Source organism: Mustela putorius, unplaced genomic scaffold (genome assembly GCF_011764305.1).
Source record: "Mustela putorius furo isolate JIRA1106 unplaced genomic scaffold, ASM1176430v1.1 tig00000580_pilon_pilon_pilon, whole genome shotgun sequence".
Lineage (NCBI taxonomy): Eukaryota > Metazoa > Chordata > Mammalia > Carnivora > Mustelidae > Mustela > Mustela putorius.
The window spans coordinates 12,957,703-12,973,830 of NW_025421423.1; the positions used below are offsets into that span (position 1 = coordinate 12,957,703).

General features: G+C 53.4%; 1 protein-coding gene across 7 annotated transcripts in view; it reads right to left on the bottom strand.

Moving 5' to 3' along the window:
* EPB41L4B (erythrocyte membrane protein band 4.1 like 4B) overlaps positions 1-15,467 on the bottom strand; it is a 123,972-nt gene extending 108,505 nt beyond the window's left edge. For 3 of the 7 annotated variants that reach the window (XM_045081671.1, XM_045081673.1, XM_045081674.1), the window contains exon 1: positions 14,551-15,466. In XM_045081671.1, the coding sequence (XP_044937606.1) occupies positions 14,551-14,856 (306 nt within the window). In that variant the 5' untranslated portion in view covers positions 14,857-15,466. Of the gene's footprint in view, positions 1-14,550 lie in introns of all 7 variants that reach the window. The other 4 variants (XM_045081672.1, XM_013053696.2, XM_045081675.1 and 1 more) reach the window with 3 other exon arrangements.
* Positions 15,468-16,128: the final 661 nt, after the last annotated feature.

Sequence of the window (16,128 nt, forward strand, 5' to 3'; positions counted from 1 at the left end):
GAATGCTGGTTCTCAAACTTGGCGTACCGCGGAATCCCCAAGAATCTTAAAAAACCCTGAAATGACCGGGTCTCTGGTGGCGGTAGGCCGGCTGTAGACCGGTACCCCGGGAAAGCCAGGGGGCAAAGCAATGATGTGCTGAAGGCTGGAACACAAGGCAAAACGGCCCCCCAGGGTACAGATGATGAAGGAGCCTGAAACCCCAAGCTGGGGCCATGAGGAGGGGGGAGGGGCCGTCCTGAATCCTGGAGTTGGGCTACCACGGCAAGGCTGAAGGTGTTCGTCCTCCTTTTTATGAGGGACAGCAGGTGTGCAGGGCGCCCCGCAGAGCTTCTAAGGAGGGTCCACAGTTTTAACCACTTCATCCTCCCCGCACTGGGCCTTGAACACACTAGATGATCCCGAATTTTTGTTGCTGTTTTTCACAAAGAAATGAGATAACACAGGTCTTGTCAGTTAAGGCACTGCGGCTCTCTGGACAAGTCACATGCGTGGAAGAGCTCTTCCCCTGAAGTGAGTTGATAAAATACATGGCGGGTTCCAATCAGGTACACACAATCCTCTTTCTTTTAGAAGACAGCATGTAATTTTTTCATTTTTTTCTTTACGGGTCTCAGAGGAACGATCCACCTCAGCTTCGAGGGCAAAGCAACAGACTTTTGGACTTCCAAGCAAAATAAATCCTACAGAGAACCCTGATGATGTATCCTGAACAAATACTTTCGACCTTGGCCTCCCTGCTCTCTCATTACAATATCCTGGCATCCGGACCTCCCTGTCTCAGCTTTCACCCTGGAGAACCCCGTGGGACCTGCCGCCGCCAGCTTGCGGGAATGAATGGGGGCCAGTTCCAAGCCAGTCTGAGCCCTTCCCTGGACTCTGACCGGCCACCCTCGTGGCCATCCTCACAGCTCGCTGTCACTCAGTACACACGGCAACCGACTGAGTAGGCGGCTTAGACCTCGGGGCCTCGGGTCCGGCAAGCAGGAGCAATAAAAGGACTACGGCCAGTGAAATGCTGTGTATCAGGCTGCCAGCGTGCTCTGCAGGTTAATAACTAACCCTCATAAGCCTTTTACAGTTTCCTGGGTCTTTCCTGGATGAAGCCCACGTCCATTTCATGGCCAGGCCAGAGGGCAGGCAGTGTTTCTGCAGGGCCCGGGGAGAACAGGGGCTGGCGTGCAGGAGAAGTAGAGGAATCTCAGAGAAGCCGAGAGGCCTGCTGACTGTCAGTCGGCCACGGAGAGGGGAAGCAGCCGGGAGGGCTGCGTGCAGGCAACCGCTCTTATTACACACTAATTACTGCTCATTTGCCACAGGTGAGCAGCAGCGGGCTACAAGGAGCAGCAGTGAATGTTCCAACGCACACAGGGAAGACCTGCCATCCCAGAACGCAGCTCTGGGCCATGTGGCTTCCAAGGGCTCCATTAGGGGCATAACCCAGTGGTTCCCGCTGCCCCACCATCTGCCCTGTCTCCCTTCTTGGAAGAGTTCGTTGATTCTGCTCCCTAAGATGTCCGCTGCTACCTCCGGCCAGGAGATGGGAAGGGCTCACTGGGGGCCTCCCAGAAAATGGAAGGGTTCCCAAATAGGAGTGACCTAGAGAAAGGAAGAATCCAAGGTCAAGGGAGACATTCAAAACCAGTGTCAAGAGAAGTACCGGGTGGCTCAGTCGGTTAAGCATCCAACGCAATTCTGGCTTAGGACGTGATCTCAGGGTCATGAAATTGAGCCCTATATCGGGGCTGCATGCCCTACTTAGGATTCTCTCTCCCTCTTTTGCCTCTCCCTCCCCCGCACTCTCAAAAAAAAAAAAAAAGTAAAGGAGCTAATGACGAAAGAGGGTGTTAAACACAGAAAAAAAAGAAAAAGACATTCTTTCATCAAATATACTGGAAACTTTCCAGAGATGAGGAATCTGGACCTTTTCGAAGAAGAAACATAGAAACATCTTATGAAAAATAGAGGATGCGTGGGGTCACTGGCAGGGCTTGAGCAAGGAGTAGGAATCTTGAATAGATAATTTCAAGCCTCCGTGCTTTTGCATATGCTGATCTGGCCACCAGGAAGGCTGTTCTCCCATTTGTCTTCAGAGCCCAACTCTCTGGGATTTTCTGGTTGCCCATTTGTCCCACTCAGTCCCCTTACCTTAGACCTTTTTTTGAGCTTAAAGTTCTCTATGGCACTCTTTACACCAGGTGTAATAACTTGTCTCCACCCAAGCTTCTTCAGGACAAAGAGCCTTCTTACTGTTCTGTATGCCCAGAGTCAGATGCGTCAAATAATGCCAGTTCCCTGTACCAAGAGCACTTGAGAGTAACCAGATATTGAGGATGCCATCGACAAAATCCAGAAAGTGAGAAATTATTATAGGACAAACTGGCAAATAAATGACCCCCAAAAAGGCGGGGGGAGGTGAAAACGCTAGATTGAGACCTTTAAATTGTTGGGTAGGGAAAATGGAGAGATGTCAGTCAAAAAAACACAAACTTTCAGTTAGAAGACGAACAAGTTCTGGGAATCTCACATACAGCAATGGTGACTATAGTTAATTATAATGTACAATATGCTCGAAATTTGCTAAAAGTGGATTTCAGAAACTCACTAAGATACACATGACTATAACTGGTGAAACAACAGTCACGTCCATTAGCTCGATGCACAGTAACAGCTTTTACTATTTATACCTCTATCAAATCACCAAGCTTTACACTCCAAACGTATATGATTTTTATTTGCCAATTATACCTCAACAAGCTAGGGAAAAAATATTTTGAAAACAATTTTTAAAAAGCTCTAGATAAAATATCAACCAAACGCAATGAAAGAACCTTGCTGACAGCCAAACAGGACAATCTGAACACTGACTAAATATCTTCCGATAACCATTTTCTAGGTGTTTTGTTGGTATAGTGAATCTATTTATAAACATAACCTTCATCTTTTAGAGTTGTACACTGAAGTGCAAGTTTGAAATAACATGTTTGGAGTTTGTCTTAAAATCATCGGGAAAGGGGGCGCCTGGGTAGCTCAGTCGAGTAAGTGTCTGCCTTTGGCTCTGGTCATGATCCCAGGGTCCTGGGATCAAGTCCCATGTTGGGCTCCCTGCTGAGCTGGGAGCCTGCTTCTCCCTCTCCCTCTGCTGCTCCCCCTGCTGTGCTATCTCTCTGTTAAATAAAATCTTTTAAAAAAAAATCACTGGGAAGGGACGAGGTGAAGATACCGATGGCCATTAGTGTGGCCATCTTGATAGATGAAGCCTGATGATGGGTACTTGGGGTTCATTATGTGGTTCATACATGGGGTTCTCTCTACTTCTGCATATGCTTAGAAATTTCGATAATAAAAACTGAAAAAAATAGGCAGCACTGAAGTGCAATCTAGATACCTACAATTCCTCACCAAAACCCACCAGCGGCAACTGACTCTAAAATTCACGCATAGCAAAACTGAAGTCGAAACATTAATTCCCCATTTAGGAAGGAAAGGCCTGTGTGGGAACTCAGAGAGAAGTGTTCTCGCTTCCATGAAGGTTACCTCAGAAGAAGGCAACACATGGGAGACAATCTCATAAAGACTAGGAGGGAAAAAGCTGAACACAACAGGAGAAACAGGACGACTAAAAAAAACAGGCAAAAATCAAGAACAGAGTCTTCGAAGAGGAAATATGGTTATGGTTCACAAACACAAGCAGATACACTCAATCTCATTACTGACTGAACAGTGAAGACCACGGTGACTTTCCTCGAACTCCCACTAGACTAATAAAATAAAACAAAAAAAGCTGCACAGTGCCAAGTGTGGAAGAATGGATTCACAGACGCTTTTATATGCTGCTGGGACTCTGGGAAAACGATTTCGCGTGATCTTACAAGGCCCTGTGCACCGCCCTCCCAGCCAGTCCACTCCTGACTGGATACCCAGGAGAGACGTTTGCTTGCATATTCGCACCAGGAGACTCATTCCAGGAGGTTCAAAGCAGCATTTTTTCCCAACAGCCCCAAACTGGAAACATCCCAAATGTCCACCAGCAAAGGACAGATTTCAGGAGATTCATGCAATGGAATTCTAGAGGAATAACAACTAGGGTGAGCTCATCAATATGGACAAATCTCACGAACATGGTATTGAAAAAAAATCAATTTTTATAAAGTTTACAAGGACACAAAACAATATATCATGTGGATAAACATACAGATGCAGTAAACCTATAACATAGAAAAGGAAAGGACGAGAGACATTGTATCAGAGGAGTGGAAGGGCGGAAAGTGTGGTCAAGAGGAGCATCGGGGCTTTAACCGTATTAGTCATGTTTTTTTATTATTTGGTTTGTTTGTTTTTAAAGATTTTATTTACTTATTTGAGAGAGAGCAAAAGAGAGCACGAGCAGGGGGAGGCACAGAGGGAGAGGGAGAAGCAAACTCACCACTAGGCAAGGTGGGAGTTGGGGGTTGAGGCTCAATCCCAAGACCCTGGGATCATGACCCGAGCCAGAGGCAGATGCTTAATCCTGATGTCTTTGTTTTTAAGTTCAGTGGTGGGTACACAGGCGTTCATGGTATTATTTTTCTTTAAACTATTCATGGTGCACTCTCTTGTATTTATATTTGCAGCTCCAAAAATTGGAAGACCGACAACCTGCCCACATGGAGTAATTCAGACAAGCGTGTCGGGGGGAGACAAAGAGCAGATAGCCCGGGACGATGACCAGCACAGAGCAGAAGAGTCTCAGGGGAGAGAACGCCAGAATAGAACCATGAGCGGAGGGCTGGGGACATTTGAGTCTCTGATAGCAGTACCACTCGTGAACAGGCAGGACTGAGCTAGGAAGGCCTAGACCTGCACAGAAGTCCATAACCTGGATGATGGGTAAACGAGATGCAGGGCCCGCCTGCACTGGACTACTACTCAGCCTGAAAAAGGAAGGGCACTCTGACACATGCTACGGCACGGATGCCCCTTGTCATCCCAGATGCTATGCTGGGAGAGCAGTCAGGCGCAAAGGGATAAATCCTGCATAACTCCATTTATAGAAGATAACTGGAGTAGTCAGATTCGTAGAGACAGGAAGTAGGGGGGTGGCTGCCAGGGGCTGCAGGGAGGGGACGGACCATTATCCTTTAACGGGCACAGAGTTCCAGCGTGGAAAGATGACTGGAGATGAACGGTGGTGACAGCCGCACAGCTATGTCAATGCGTTCTGTGCCACCGAACTGGATGTTTAAAAATGGCTAAAACGGTAAATTTTATGTTACTTACACTTTATCACAATTAAAAAAAAAAAAAAAAACGTAATTCAAAGAGGTTGTTGCTGACCAAGCACGGAGGTGGGCGAAAGGAAAAGCACTATCACGCCGACCTCAACCTGACTGAGCTGAGGTCAGGTACGACAGGGACGACAACAAATGGAAAAGAAACGGGCATGGAGGAGACACGACAGGGCTGAGGGAGGCCGGCGCCGCAGGCCCCCATGGAACCAGGCGGTCCAACCCAGCTGCGAGCTGGGCTGGCAGCCGGGACAGTCCTGCATTCGAGACCGAGCTCCGTGCTGGGAAACAAGGAAGCTCCAGATAATCTCACAGGGGGCAGAGCACCTTGGGGACTGTGCCTTCTAGTCCTTAGCTTCCACAAGGAAACGCTGGGCACTCGGCCAGCTATGACTTTAGGGGAAAGACCCGGAGAAATGACAGACGGGACCTGGGGCCAAAGATGCTGAAAGGCGAAGACAGCAGGTTTTCCTGCATGAAATTCTGACCTGTCAAATCACAAAGGCGCTCCCAGGAACACACGTTTCAAGCAGGGAGGCCGAGTGTGCCCAGCATGGCTGGCGGAAGAGCACTAGAAAACGAGTCAGAAATCCTAGATGCAATTGAGACTCTACCACACTCATTACCTGAGTGGCCCAAGGCGACATGCTAGCTGAGACCACGTGTAAACAGGATAATAACACCTTCCCGCACAGCAGCAATTAGGCGAGTGACACAGATTCTGCAAGCCTAAGGGGTAGGGTTGCCTATCAGAGAAGATACCAGGTGCTTTGCATATCAGCCGTCAACCCCAAGACAGGGAGAGACAAGGATTAATCACGTCACATCACACACACACAGACTGCAGGGAGAATGCAGTCTGGAGTCGTCACAGAAGAGGGCACCAAATGATGAGGGGTTTGTCACGAAGGCTGGGATGCGAGAAAAAAAAATCGACACCGGGTTTATGCGCACGTATATGAAAGCACAGGGACGGAAGCTGGGCAGGATCGGAATATGCAGAATGCTTTTCTGTGTGAGAAGTTCAGTGTTGTTCTATGAAGCACTTTTTCAAGATGTAGGCTACTTCTGACCTCAGTGTTGAAAATTTACGGCCATCAAACCAGACTGTCCTCTGGGCGGAAGTGTATTCAATGAGCGTGCCTGAAAGCTGCAACTCCGGGGCCGGGAGGTGGGGGGGCACCTGGCTGGCTTGGGCGGAGAGTGTATGACTCTTGGTCTTGAGGTCGTGAGTTCAAGCTCCACACCTGGGGTAGAAGTTACTTAAATAAATAAATAAATGTTTTTTTAACGATTAAAAAAGCATTTAATCTGATTTCTGGAAACCCCAATTGGCCTGTAAAGGAGGCTCAGAGGTCCCCATCCACCTCAGGAGCCCTGGGACAGTCTCAGAACCCACCCCCAGCAAGGCCTGCTCCTGCTGTCAGAGAGACTTTCCAGACCTTGAATCTCTCCTGACAGTCTGAGCTTCCAGCTGGAGTCTACCTTCACTAGCTATGTGACGTGGCCAAGTGTTAGAACCTGTCTCCTGAGCCCTGATTCCCCCCTCTACAAATCAGGGATAACAGCCATTACACCATCCAAGTTTTTGTGAGAATTTAACAAGCCAATCCCTTAAACACTTAGCACAGACCAAGCACACAGCAAATGCTCAGTAAGCCTCAGCTCTGATTAGCTAAAGACACACATCTGTGCTTTCAAGGTTCCTCACTCGCTCCTTTAAGATTTAGGGACTCAGCCAGAGCTCTACAATCCTCCTCTACTCCAAGGAGCCCAGAGCCCAGGAAATGGAGTTTTCTGGTTCCAACGTCCACGCATTTACACTTGCTGTTTCCTCTGCCTTGACACCTTCTGACCAAATCTGCATGAACTCCCTCCTGTGCATCCTCTGGGACAACCTGATGTCACTTTGGGCATCAAACCATCGCCAGCCCCACTCCACAGATCGGCTGCTCACCCTCCGCCCTCCTTCAGGTGGAGCTACCAGTTACGTATTCACCCGGTTTCCCCTTTGAGATCAGAATGATCTCATCCCTCGCGGATCCCTCCCAAGGCTCCGTGCAGTGTAAGTGCTCAAGGAGCCCTTGCTGACTGTTTACTACGGGTACACAGAAACATTCTGGGAAACGATGAAAAATAAACCAGAAATAAAAATCGAGCAGGACTAGTGAGATCAAACCCTACTCTAGAGAGAAGCCAGAGGCTGCAGAAGGCGACTGGGGGCATCAGGGCAGAGGGGGCACACCTGGGACGCTGCAGGCTTCCCGCCCATCTCTGCCAGATCGGCTCCTGCTGGTAGCTAAGCACCGGCATCCCTAGCCGGTGAGAGGACAGTGACCACCCAAAGCAGGTGTTCAGAACACAAGCCCCCAGATGTGAGAGAATTCTGCGGCTCCATCAGCAGGGCCTCAAACCTGGCAGAAAGCAGAGCTGATGGTGGAGCGAGGCTCTCCAAGGATGGGGAGGCTGCTTCTCACTCAGGCAGGGGCAGTAGAGAGGTGGAGAGCTCAGAGGGCAACCAGCCCTGGGGGCTCCCACCCCGGCTGAGGGTCCCTGGGAACATAAAGGGGGGCCAAGAGCCTCTACCCTCAAGGGACACAAACTCAGGGCCCGTGATCCCTATTCAATAGTGCCGAAGAGGTGGACTTTCAATCAACCCACGCAAATTCATCATTTTGAGTACATATTTATACCTAAATATAAAAAGAAAAAAAAAAACCACACATGGATATACACCACAGTTTTAACTGGTTATCTCTGATGAAATTTTAGATGTTTCCACTTCTCTGCATTTATTTTCTAGTCTTTCTGCTTTAAGCATGTTCTAATGTGAAATGAAAGTAGGGGGCGAAGACACACACCAATATGAAAAAAAAGGAAAAATTTAAAAATCCAGCAAGATGAATCTGCCTGCCCCCAGCTGCACAGGCCAGAGAAGGACACCCGAGTGCCCACAGAATCAGGTGCCCGCTGAAGGGAGCGCTCCAGGCAGAGTGGAGGAGGCCGGGCACAGGGACCCAGGCAGTGGACAAGGAGGAACACCTATTTTGAGGACAAATTGTGGGTGGAGGATTTCTGTGATTACTGAGTGGATTTTTTTTAAGTCCCTAGGCAAGAATTTAAGGGAAAGTACCCCCCCAACCCCCACTGAGACACATATATACACACACACACATACACACGCTTTTGCTATTTCAGAATTAAACAGACCTGTGCCTTCATCCCTGAGGTGCACTAGGGACAGAATTCAGTGAGATTATGCACGTGAAAGTGCTTAGCAAGTTAATATTTGTTCGGTCCTGGACCAGCGTAGGGTCACATTACTGGCATGGGAAACGCTGAGATCAGAATGATCTCAGACGCCCCCCTCCTCCATATTAACACTGACAGTCCAGCAAGTGTGAAACCACAGTGTGACAGAGGTCACGTCTGTATCCCACTTGGGAAGGATGTTCACCTCTCCTCTTCTCTGACTGCCCCCGCTCCCACTAGCCCTCCTTTAACAAAGTTATTTTTGCAAATACATAAACTGAGACCCAGGTAGGGGTCTGAGGTACCCCATGGCCTCATTCACAGGCTGACACTGGGGGTCAGCACGGGAGGACCACCTTGAGCCAACACCTTCCCGCAGGGGCAGGAAAAAGTAAGCCACCCAGAGGCCCAGGATGAGGCAAAGTGTCACAGAAGTCAGAACCCTGGGAGAGGGTGGAAATGAGGAGCTGCCTTCCTCCATTTTCTGGGGTGTCCTCAAGGGTCCCCCATTTCGCCTACACCTGAGGGTGAACACCTCCCCGCCTCCACACCAGACCCCATGAGGCCTCTGCCCTCCCCTCCACCCACACTCAACGGACTCCCCCTGCCCACCACTCTGCCCGGTCCTGCAGGCCAGGCCCTTGTCAGCCCTCACCTGGGCCACTGCAACAGCACAACTGCCCCAGCCTCACTCCACCGGGACAAAAATGGGCTCCCTAAAGCTCAGGGCTGACACGGCCAACCCCCCGGGCTCAGAGATGACCATGGCGCTAGCGTGCCTACAGTAGTTTTTTGGTTTTGTTTTTGTTTTTTTTAAAGATTTTATTTATTTATTTGACAGAGAGAGACACAGTGAGAGAGGGAACATAAGAAGGGGGAGCAGGAGAGGGAGAAGCAGGCTCCCTGCTCAGCAGGGAGGCTGATGTGGGGCTCGACCCCAGGACCCTGGGATCATGACCTGAGCTAAAGGTAGATGCTTAACGACTGAGCCACCCAGGTGTCCCCCACAGTAGTTCTTAATGCACAGCACGGCTGCCCTCTGCTCCCCGTTCTACCGCCGGTGCTTTTCACAGGGTGTGAAGGGACCCTGGCCACCAGAATCGCCTGGGATAGTTGTGAGAAGTCCAGCTTCCTGAACCACTCAGTCAGAAATGCTGGGGGTGAACCCTGGGAATTTTAACTGGAGAGAAAAAGAAAGTACACTGCAGTTAGGGAACCATTTTGCTGGGGTTTCCCATTGTTGGGGAAAATGGGTCCTCCTCCCAATAGCCAGGAACATATCCCACCCCCTTTCCACAGTCCTGGGTCAGGACTAGGGGGGCGGTCTTTCTACCACTGATCCTACACTCACCTCCAAAGCTAGGCACTCGGGGTTCGCATAGTAACCCATTCCGACTCTTCATTGAGTGACTGAAGGGAAGTCGAAGTCAGTCTCCATGCACAGGCCTCGGTTTCCCATACGCGCAAAGGATGGGGTGTGTGTTCTCTAGGGTCCCTTTCAACTCCGAAATAAGGCATACGATCTTGATGTTCTATCACGTGGACTCCGCTGAATCAGAGATTCTAGCTCTAAAACTGTAATAATTTTGCATCTAAGGTGGGGGGTGGGGGTGAGGATATCCTTTCTGCATCTGAAGTGAAACAGGTCTGCTAAGCCTCTGCCTTCCACTAAGGTCTTGATGTCAGGTCCTGGGACTGGCCCCACACCTCACTCCCTGCTCAGCCAAGAGTCTGCATCTCCCTCCGCCCGCCTCCCCCCCCCCACCCCTGTGCTCTCTCTCTCCTCCTCTCACATAAATAAATAAAGTCTTAGAAAAAAAAAAAAAATAGAGTGAAACTTTCATAAAAGCATCTCTCACATCCCATACAACTTCTGATTTCCACAAAGAGATATTTAGCCTTCCTGCCGCAGCTTTTTGGGGTTTTTCAGGTCCATCACTAGACATGCTTCCAAACCCTTTCCATAGGCCAGAGAGGAGGGGTGGGAGGTGTGTGAGGTCAAAAGCGACCAGGGGCCTGCTGTGTGCTGAAGCTTTGTACGCTGTTCACATAATCCTGCCAACATCCTCATTTGAAAGACCAGGAAATCGATGCTCAGAGGGCCTGAGCAGCCCAAGGTTGCACAGCTGGCCCAGCAAGACTTCAGCTGGGCTCTTCCAAAGCTCTCCCTGCTTGCACCCACCACAGCGAATGGATGCTGAGTTCCAGATTCGGTGAAAGCGACCACGCCAATCGCACCACTCCAGACCCAAGAGCCGTGCCCTCTAAGGCATGGCGGGAGTGCTAACCAGCCAGTCGCACACACATCCTCACAGCTTTCCACCCAGAGCTGCTGGAAGACTGTGCACGCAGGGAAGGGGGGAGACGGGGCTGAGCAACAGCCGCACGAGCAAAAGCAGCAAAAGCGATGCCAGGGATTTAGTCAACAGAGAACTAATATGAGTCAACAGCGGGTGCCGCTGCCAAGCACACTAATGGGATCTTCAGCTGCATTAATAGAAGGCAAGTGTCTGGGGCAGGCCGAGGGAGTCCTGCCCCGCGCGGACCAGACCACACCTGAGGGCCGAGCAGGGCCAGGCAGCTCTTAGGAGAGGGAGGCAGCGCCTTCCCAAGCAGGGCCAGGTTTTCTGACAAAGAAGAGTGGCTCAGGGGTTTTCTGACAAAGAAGAGTGGCTCAGGGTGCCTCTCTGGGCTGCAGGGCGAGCCAGGGACTCCCCTGGAAGTGAGGTTTGCACAGCAAGCCCATTTCAGGTATAGAGGAATTTTTTTTGGGGCGCCTGGGTGGCTCAGTTGGTTGGACGACTGCCTTCGGCTCGGGTCATGATCCCGGAGTCCCGGGATCGAGTCCCGCATCGGGCTCCCAGCTCCATGGGGAGTCTGCTTCTCCCTCTGACCTTCTCCTCTCTCATGTTCTCTCTCACTCATTCTCTCTCAAATAAATAAATAAAATCTTTAAAAAAAAAAAAAAAACAAAAAAAAACAAGCAGGCATGCTAGGGGCTGCAGCCCAGACAAGGGGGTTTGGAGGCCCTGTTGGGGGACTGCTGAAGAGGATCACAGGTGCTTCTTCCTTTATTACAAATATATAACCACAGGCCACGGATTAGCCCAGGAGTGGACTTGACATAAGCAGTATTCTAAAAATGCACAAGGGACGCGGATTTGAGGTCCTACCACAGCAAGAGTCAAAGTCTCTGGGAAGGCCCCGTAACCCGCCCATCCCCCAGCACCCTATCTGGGTGAGCCGGTCCCCATCCCGTCACATCACAGAGCACCACTTAGAATAAAACGTCGTGTTTCCACCTGTGCTTCCCGGGAGCCTCTGGGCCCCCCTTGGTTCGCCTTTGCACACAGCACCGTTGGTTCGCCTTTGCACACAGCACCGTGCGTGGCCCAGCGTGGTCACACCAAAGGTGCTTCTGGGGTCAAATCAACTGCAGAACCTGTGTCCAGATCAGGACGAATCAAACGGCTGATGACAATGCATCACCCCTGTTCCAGTACAGAGCAAAGGAATCCTTGAAGCTAACACCACCACAAGGTCTCAATGACAAAGGAGCCATAGTCAGCCTGGCAAGTGCACGGGGTGCCCATGGAAGTGACAGGGGGACAGAAAATCCAGCTTAGGGTATGGCAGCCAACGGTGAATCCTATCTGTGTGACAGGGAGCAGGGCAACACCAGGGCCCAGGAATCGGTGAAAACCAGGAAAGCAGAACAGGGGGACCATGGCAAGTGGGGCTACATGCCCAACAGGACAGCACAAAACGTGAGCCCTGGGAAATGCGTCTTAGGAAGGAGCACGCGGGCGATGGATCCATCCACAAATTCACTGGGAGCCTGGCGCTAACCTTGTACTGGGGGAATTAATTACAACAGCTAAAACTCTGATCTGGGAAGACTAGTGCAGGAGATTGTGTGATGCAGTTCTAATATCTAATAAATCTTTAAATTGATGAGCCGTGCCCACTGGTGGTTTTTCTTGATCATTCCTCCCTGAGGGCTCACATGACAAAAGCCTGCATTTTGTCTTTGGACAGGTGGCTATACATAGGCGTGCGTCTGTATAAATAATATTTGGGGTTCGCTCTGTCACGTCTTAAAAGCATCAAGAAATCTGCCACCATTAAGAAAACCCAGGGAAACCTTTTGTCAAGCAACCTCTCGTAAGGCGGAGAAACCTTTCCGGATGTAAAATATCCCCCCTCCCCCACACTCAGTGTGGGCCCCATCCCAACCTGTTCGCTGGGGTACCTGTCTGGGTTGACCCACCACGTATGCATTTGGTTCAGTCTGCATTTTTCATCTGAGAAACCCCAATTAAGCCTGTCGCACAAACCTGACAGAAGCAATACATTTTATAAACGAATCATCCCTGGAGAATAGACAAGAAAATCCTCTAGGAGCTCCGTCAAAGTTCTCAGGGAAAGCATTCCTCTCCCCGATCCGAGATGCAAAATACGCCACATCCTCTCCCCACACCAGCTGCCGGGCTCTCCAATCCTCCAGGCTCCCGGGGCCTCCCCTCCCAGCTGAAGACGAGCTGGAGAGCTGGAGAGCCTCAGTCGTGGGGAGGAGTAACATTTTAATGCTATTTTAAAGACAACAGCTCTAAGCACAGGAACATTGGCTCCTTTTCCCTGAATAAAAAGGCCCCACAAGGGTATTATCATAACAAAACGATATTCTATGGAGAGCACTAGGAGGCACAAAAATAAAATTGCCATAAATTGAAACTGTCTCAAAATTACACCTAAGGCTGCATTAAAGTCCAGGCCAAGCAGCATCGGATTTTCCCATCTAAAAGCCACACAGGTTCCTAGTTCCCTCCTACTTTCCTTGGGAAGCCTAAAGAATTTCCCACACCCGGGAAGGCCTACATGTTTCCTTTGGAAGTCTGGGTATGTTCTTTTTTCCGCGTGAACCCCTCGGAATGATCGGTGACATTCATCTAAAAGCTCCACCGGCGCTGTGTCCTCAGTCACACCCAAAGATTCCCAAAGGCACCGTCTGCCGCAGCGCCGGGTGCCCAGTAGGCGCCCATTAATGTGCGGATTTGATTTGATCACATCTGGCCCCTTCGGGCTAGAAAGCTGGACGCCCTGGCGGGGACAACAGCGCCAGCCTAGCTCACTGCTGGAGGGGGGCGGGGTGCAACCACCTGTGGGCGGGTGGCCCCGCACCGCGCCACCGCCCGGGGCGGGGGGGGGGGAGGTGTTCCTCGGCCGCCCCACGCACTTTGCCCGGGGTGCTGGTGGGGGGCAGTCCCGCACACCAGGCCCAGTGGACGTCCTAGAGCCGACTCCCAGCGCCCCAGCAAAGGGCTCCGCCGGTGCAAAGTTGGCCGGATCCAAGAGTCGACTATAGAGTTAGCTCCCAAGTCCCCCAAATCCCTGAGAAGCGGAAGGCTGTTAAGGGCTCTGCGATTAGGATGGGGCAGGGGTGGGGGACATCGAGGGGCTCGGGAGAGAATTGGCCCCCTAGATTCCCTCCCAAACTTGGGGCACCTGCTGGGCAGCAGGAGAAGGGGCTTCTCCTCCCTGCCGTCTCGACAAGGCCTGGTGGCGACTTTGTGGGGGCAAGCAGGCCACCGCGGGGCAGTCTTGCATTGCTTTGAGATTTTTCTAACCAATAACCCAGCACCAAGAAGGCCCCCCTGGAACCTGGGGGACGGAAGGGGAACACTGGTCACCCGCGCCAGGGGGCGGGGACTCGGGAAGAGGGGACGGGGCGAGCGGGGGAGGGAGTGAGGCCCTAGGGACGAGGTGGGAGCCAGAGAAGGCGCGACCCAGCAGCGCAATGTCCCAAGACGGGGACACGGGGCCACCGAAAGGGCTCCAGAAGAGACCGGGACGGAGTGGCTCGAGAGGGAAGCAGGGAGAGGGAGTGCTCGCAGGAGAAGGGGGAAGGGATCCCCGGAGAGGTGCAAGAGGGGCACCCGGAGAGGTGCAAGAGGGGCACCCAGAGAGGAACACTGGGGGAGGGGAGCTGTCCGAAGGGGTGCCAGTGCCCCGGACCCGGCCCGTCACTTACCGGCAGGTCCACGCTCACTTCGGTCCCGTCGAGCAGGAAGACGCGGCAGTACAGGGTGGCCTTGGCAGCGCCGGCGGCGGAGATGTGCACGGCCGCGCCGCCGGTGAGCAGGGGCCCGCCGCCGGCCGGGAACACGCTGCCCCCCGGCGCGGCGGGCAGCGTCGAGGAGGCGGCGGCAGCGGCCGGGCCCCCCCGCGGCCCCCCGTCGCGCTCGTCCCCCAGCCCCGCGGCCCCGCGCCCCGCCGCGCCCCGCGCGTAGCGCTGCATGGAGCGGCGGCCAAAGGTCCGGCGCAGGAACCGCAGCATCCTGGCTGGGGGCGCCCCCTGCCTCCGCCCCCTGCGCCGCCGCCGCTGCGCCGCCGCCTGGGAGCGCCCCGCGACGCCGTCAGTGCCCGCGGCCGCCTGCGCCGCCTCCCAACGCCTGCGGCTCGGGGCTCGCTCCCGCCGAGGCCGAGGCCGCGCTCCGGCTGCCTGCGGGGCGCGCCGGCCCGGCCAGCGCCGGCCGCGAGTGGCCGCGGGCGGGAGGGCGCGCTCGGGGCGGCCCCGGGGCCGTCCCGCCGCCGCCGCCGCCGCCGCCGCCGCGCGCTCTCCCGGGCCGGCGGCCCGAGCTTGCTGCTGAGGGGCCGCTCCCGACGGCCGGGCGCGGGCGGCCCCGGAGCTGCGGGGGGCGCGGGGCGCGGGCTGCGGGCTGCTCCCGCGCCGCGCGCCGGCCGAGGGCCAGCCGAGCAGGGCGCCTGCGTGCTCCCGGCGCGCTCGCTCCCACTCGCCGCGCCGCGCCCGGGGCCGGAGGAGGCCCCGCCGAGCGCTGGCTCCTGAGGCGCCTTTTCCTGCGCCCGCAGCCCCCGCCTCCCACCTGGGAGGCTGCACCTCCAGCCGCCGCCGCCGCCGCCGCCGGGACTGCAGCACGCCCTCCTCCCTCGGGGCTGCGCCGGGTAATTGCAAACCGGGGCTATGCTGCCCCCTGCCGGCCCGAGCGCCCCCTGCTGCTGTAGGTGTGCTCACGTGTGTACACGTAGGTGAGCACACACGTGTTTCCGGCGCCCTGAGCCCCGCAGCCCCGCAGCCGCCCGAGGGTCCCCCCTTGCCTAGTGAGGAAACCGGGGCTGCCTGCCCTGCGGGAAGCCTTGTCCCGGAGGCCCGAGAGGGAGGGAGAGATTAGCGTTCAGGGAAGGCCCGACTGAGCCCTCAGTTTCCCCTTTTGGAAAAGGCGAGGGGAACACTAGGTGATCTACAGTGTCCCTGATAAATTAAGTTCTGTCCATTTAAGATCTCAGAGCTGGAAGGGCTCTTTAGGCCCTTCCAGTCCAATGGACTCCTTCCAAGTAAGGAAACTGAGGCTGGGCATGGAGTGGGGAGTACTTTTCCAACCGAGTCCACAAGAAAAGTAAATACCTTCTCTCAAGAAGCTTGTGTCCAGTATTGATGCAGAGGTCTGCACAAATAACTAGCCATAACTGGAAAGGCCGGTTTAGGTCAGAGGCAGAGAGAAGTGTTTATAAACAATGCCCCTCAGGTATAGGAGCTCAAGCTCTGCTTGGGGGAGAAGTGGATCGTCTGGTGTTGCTGGAAAGAATGTTG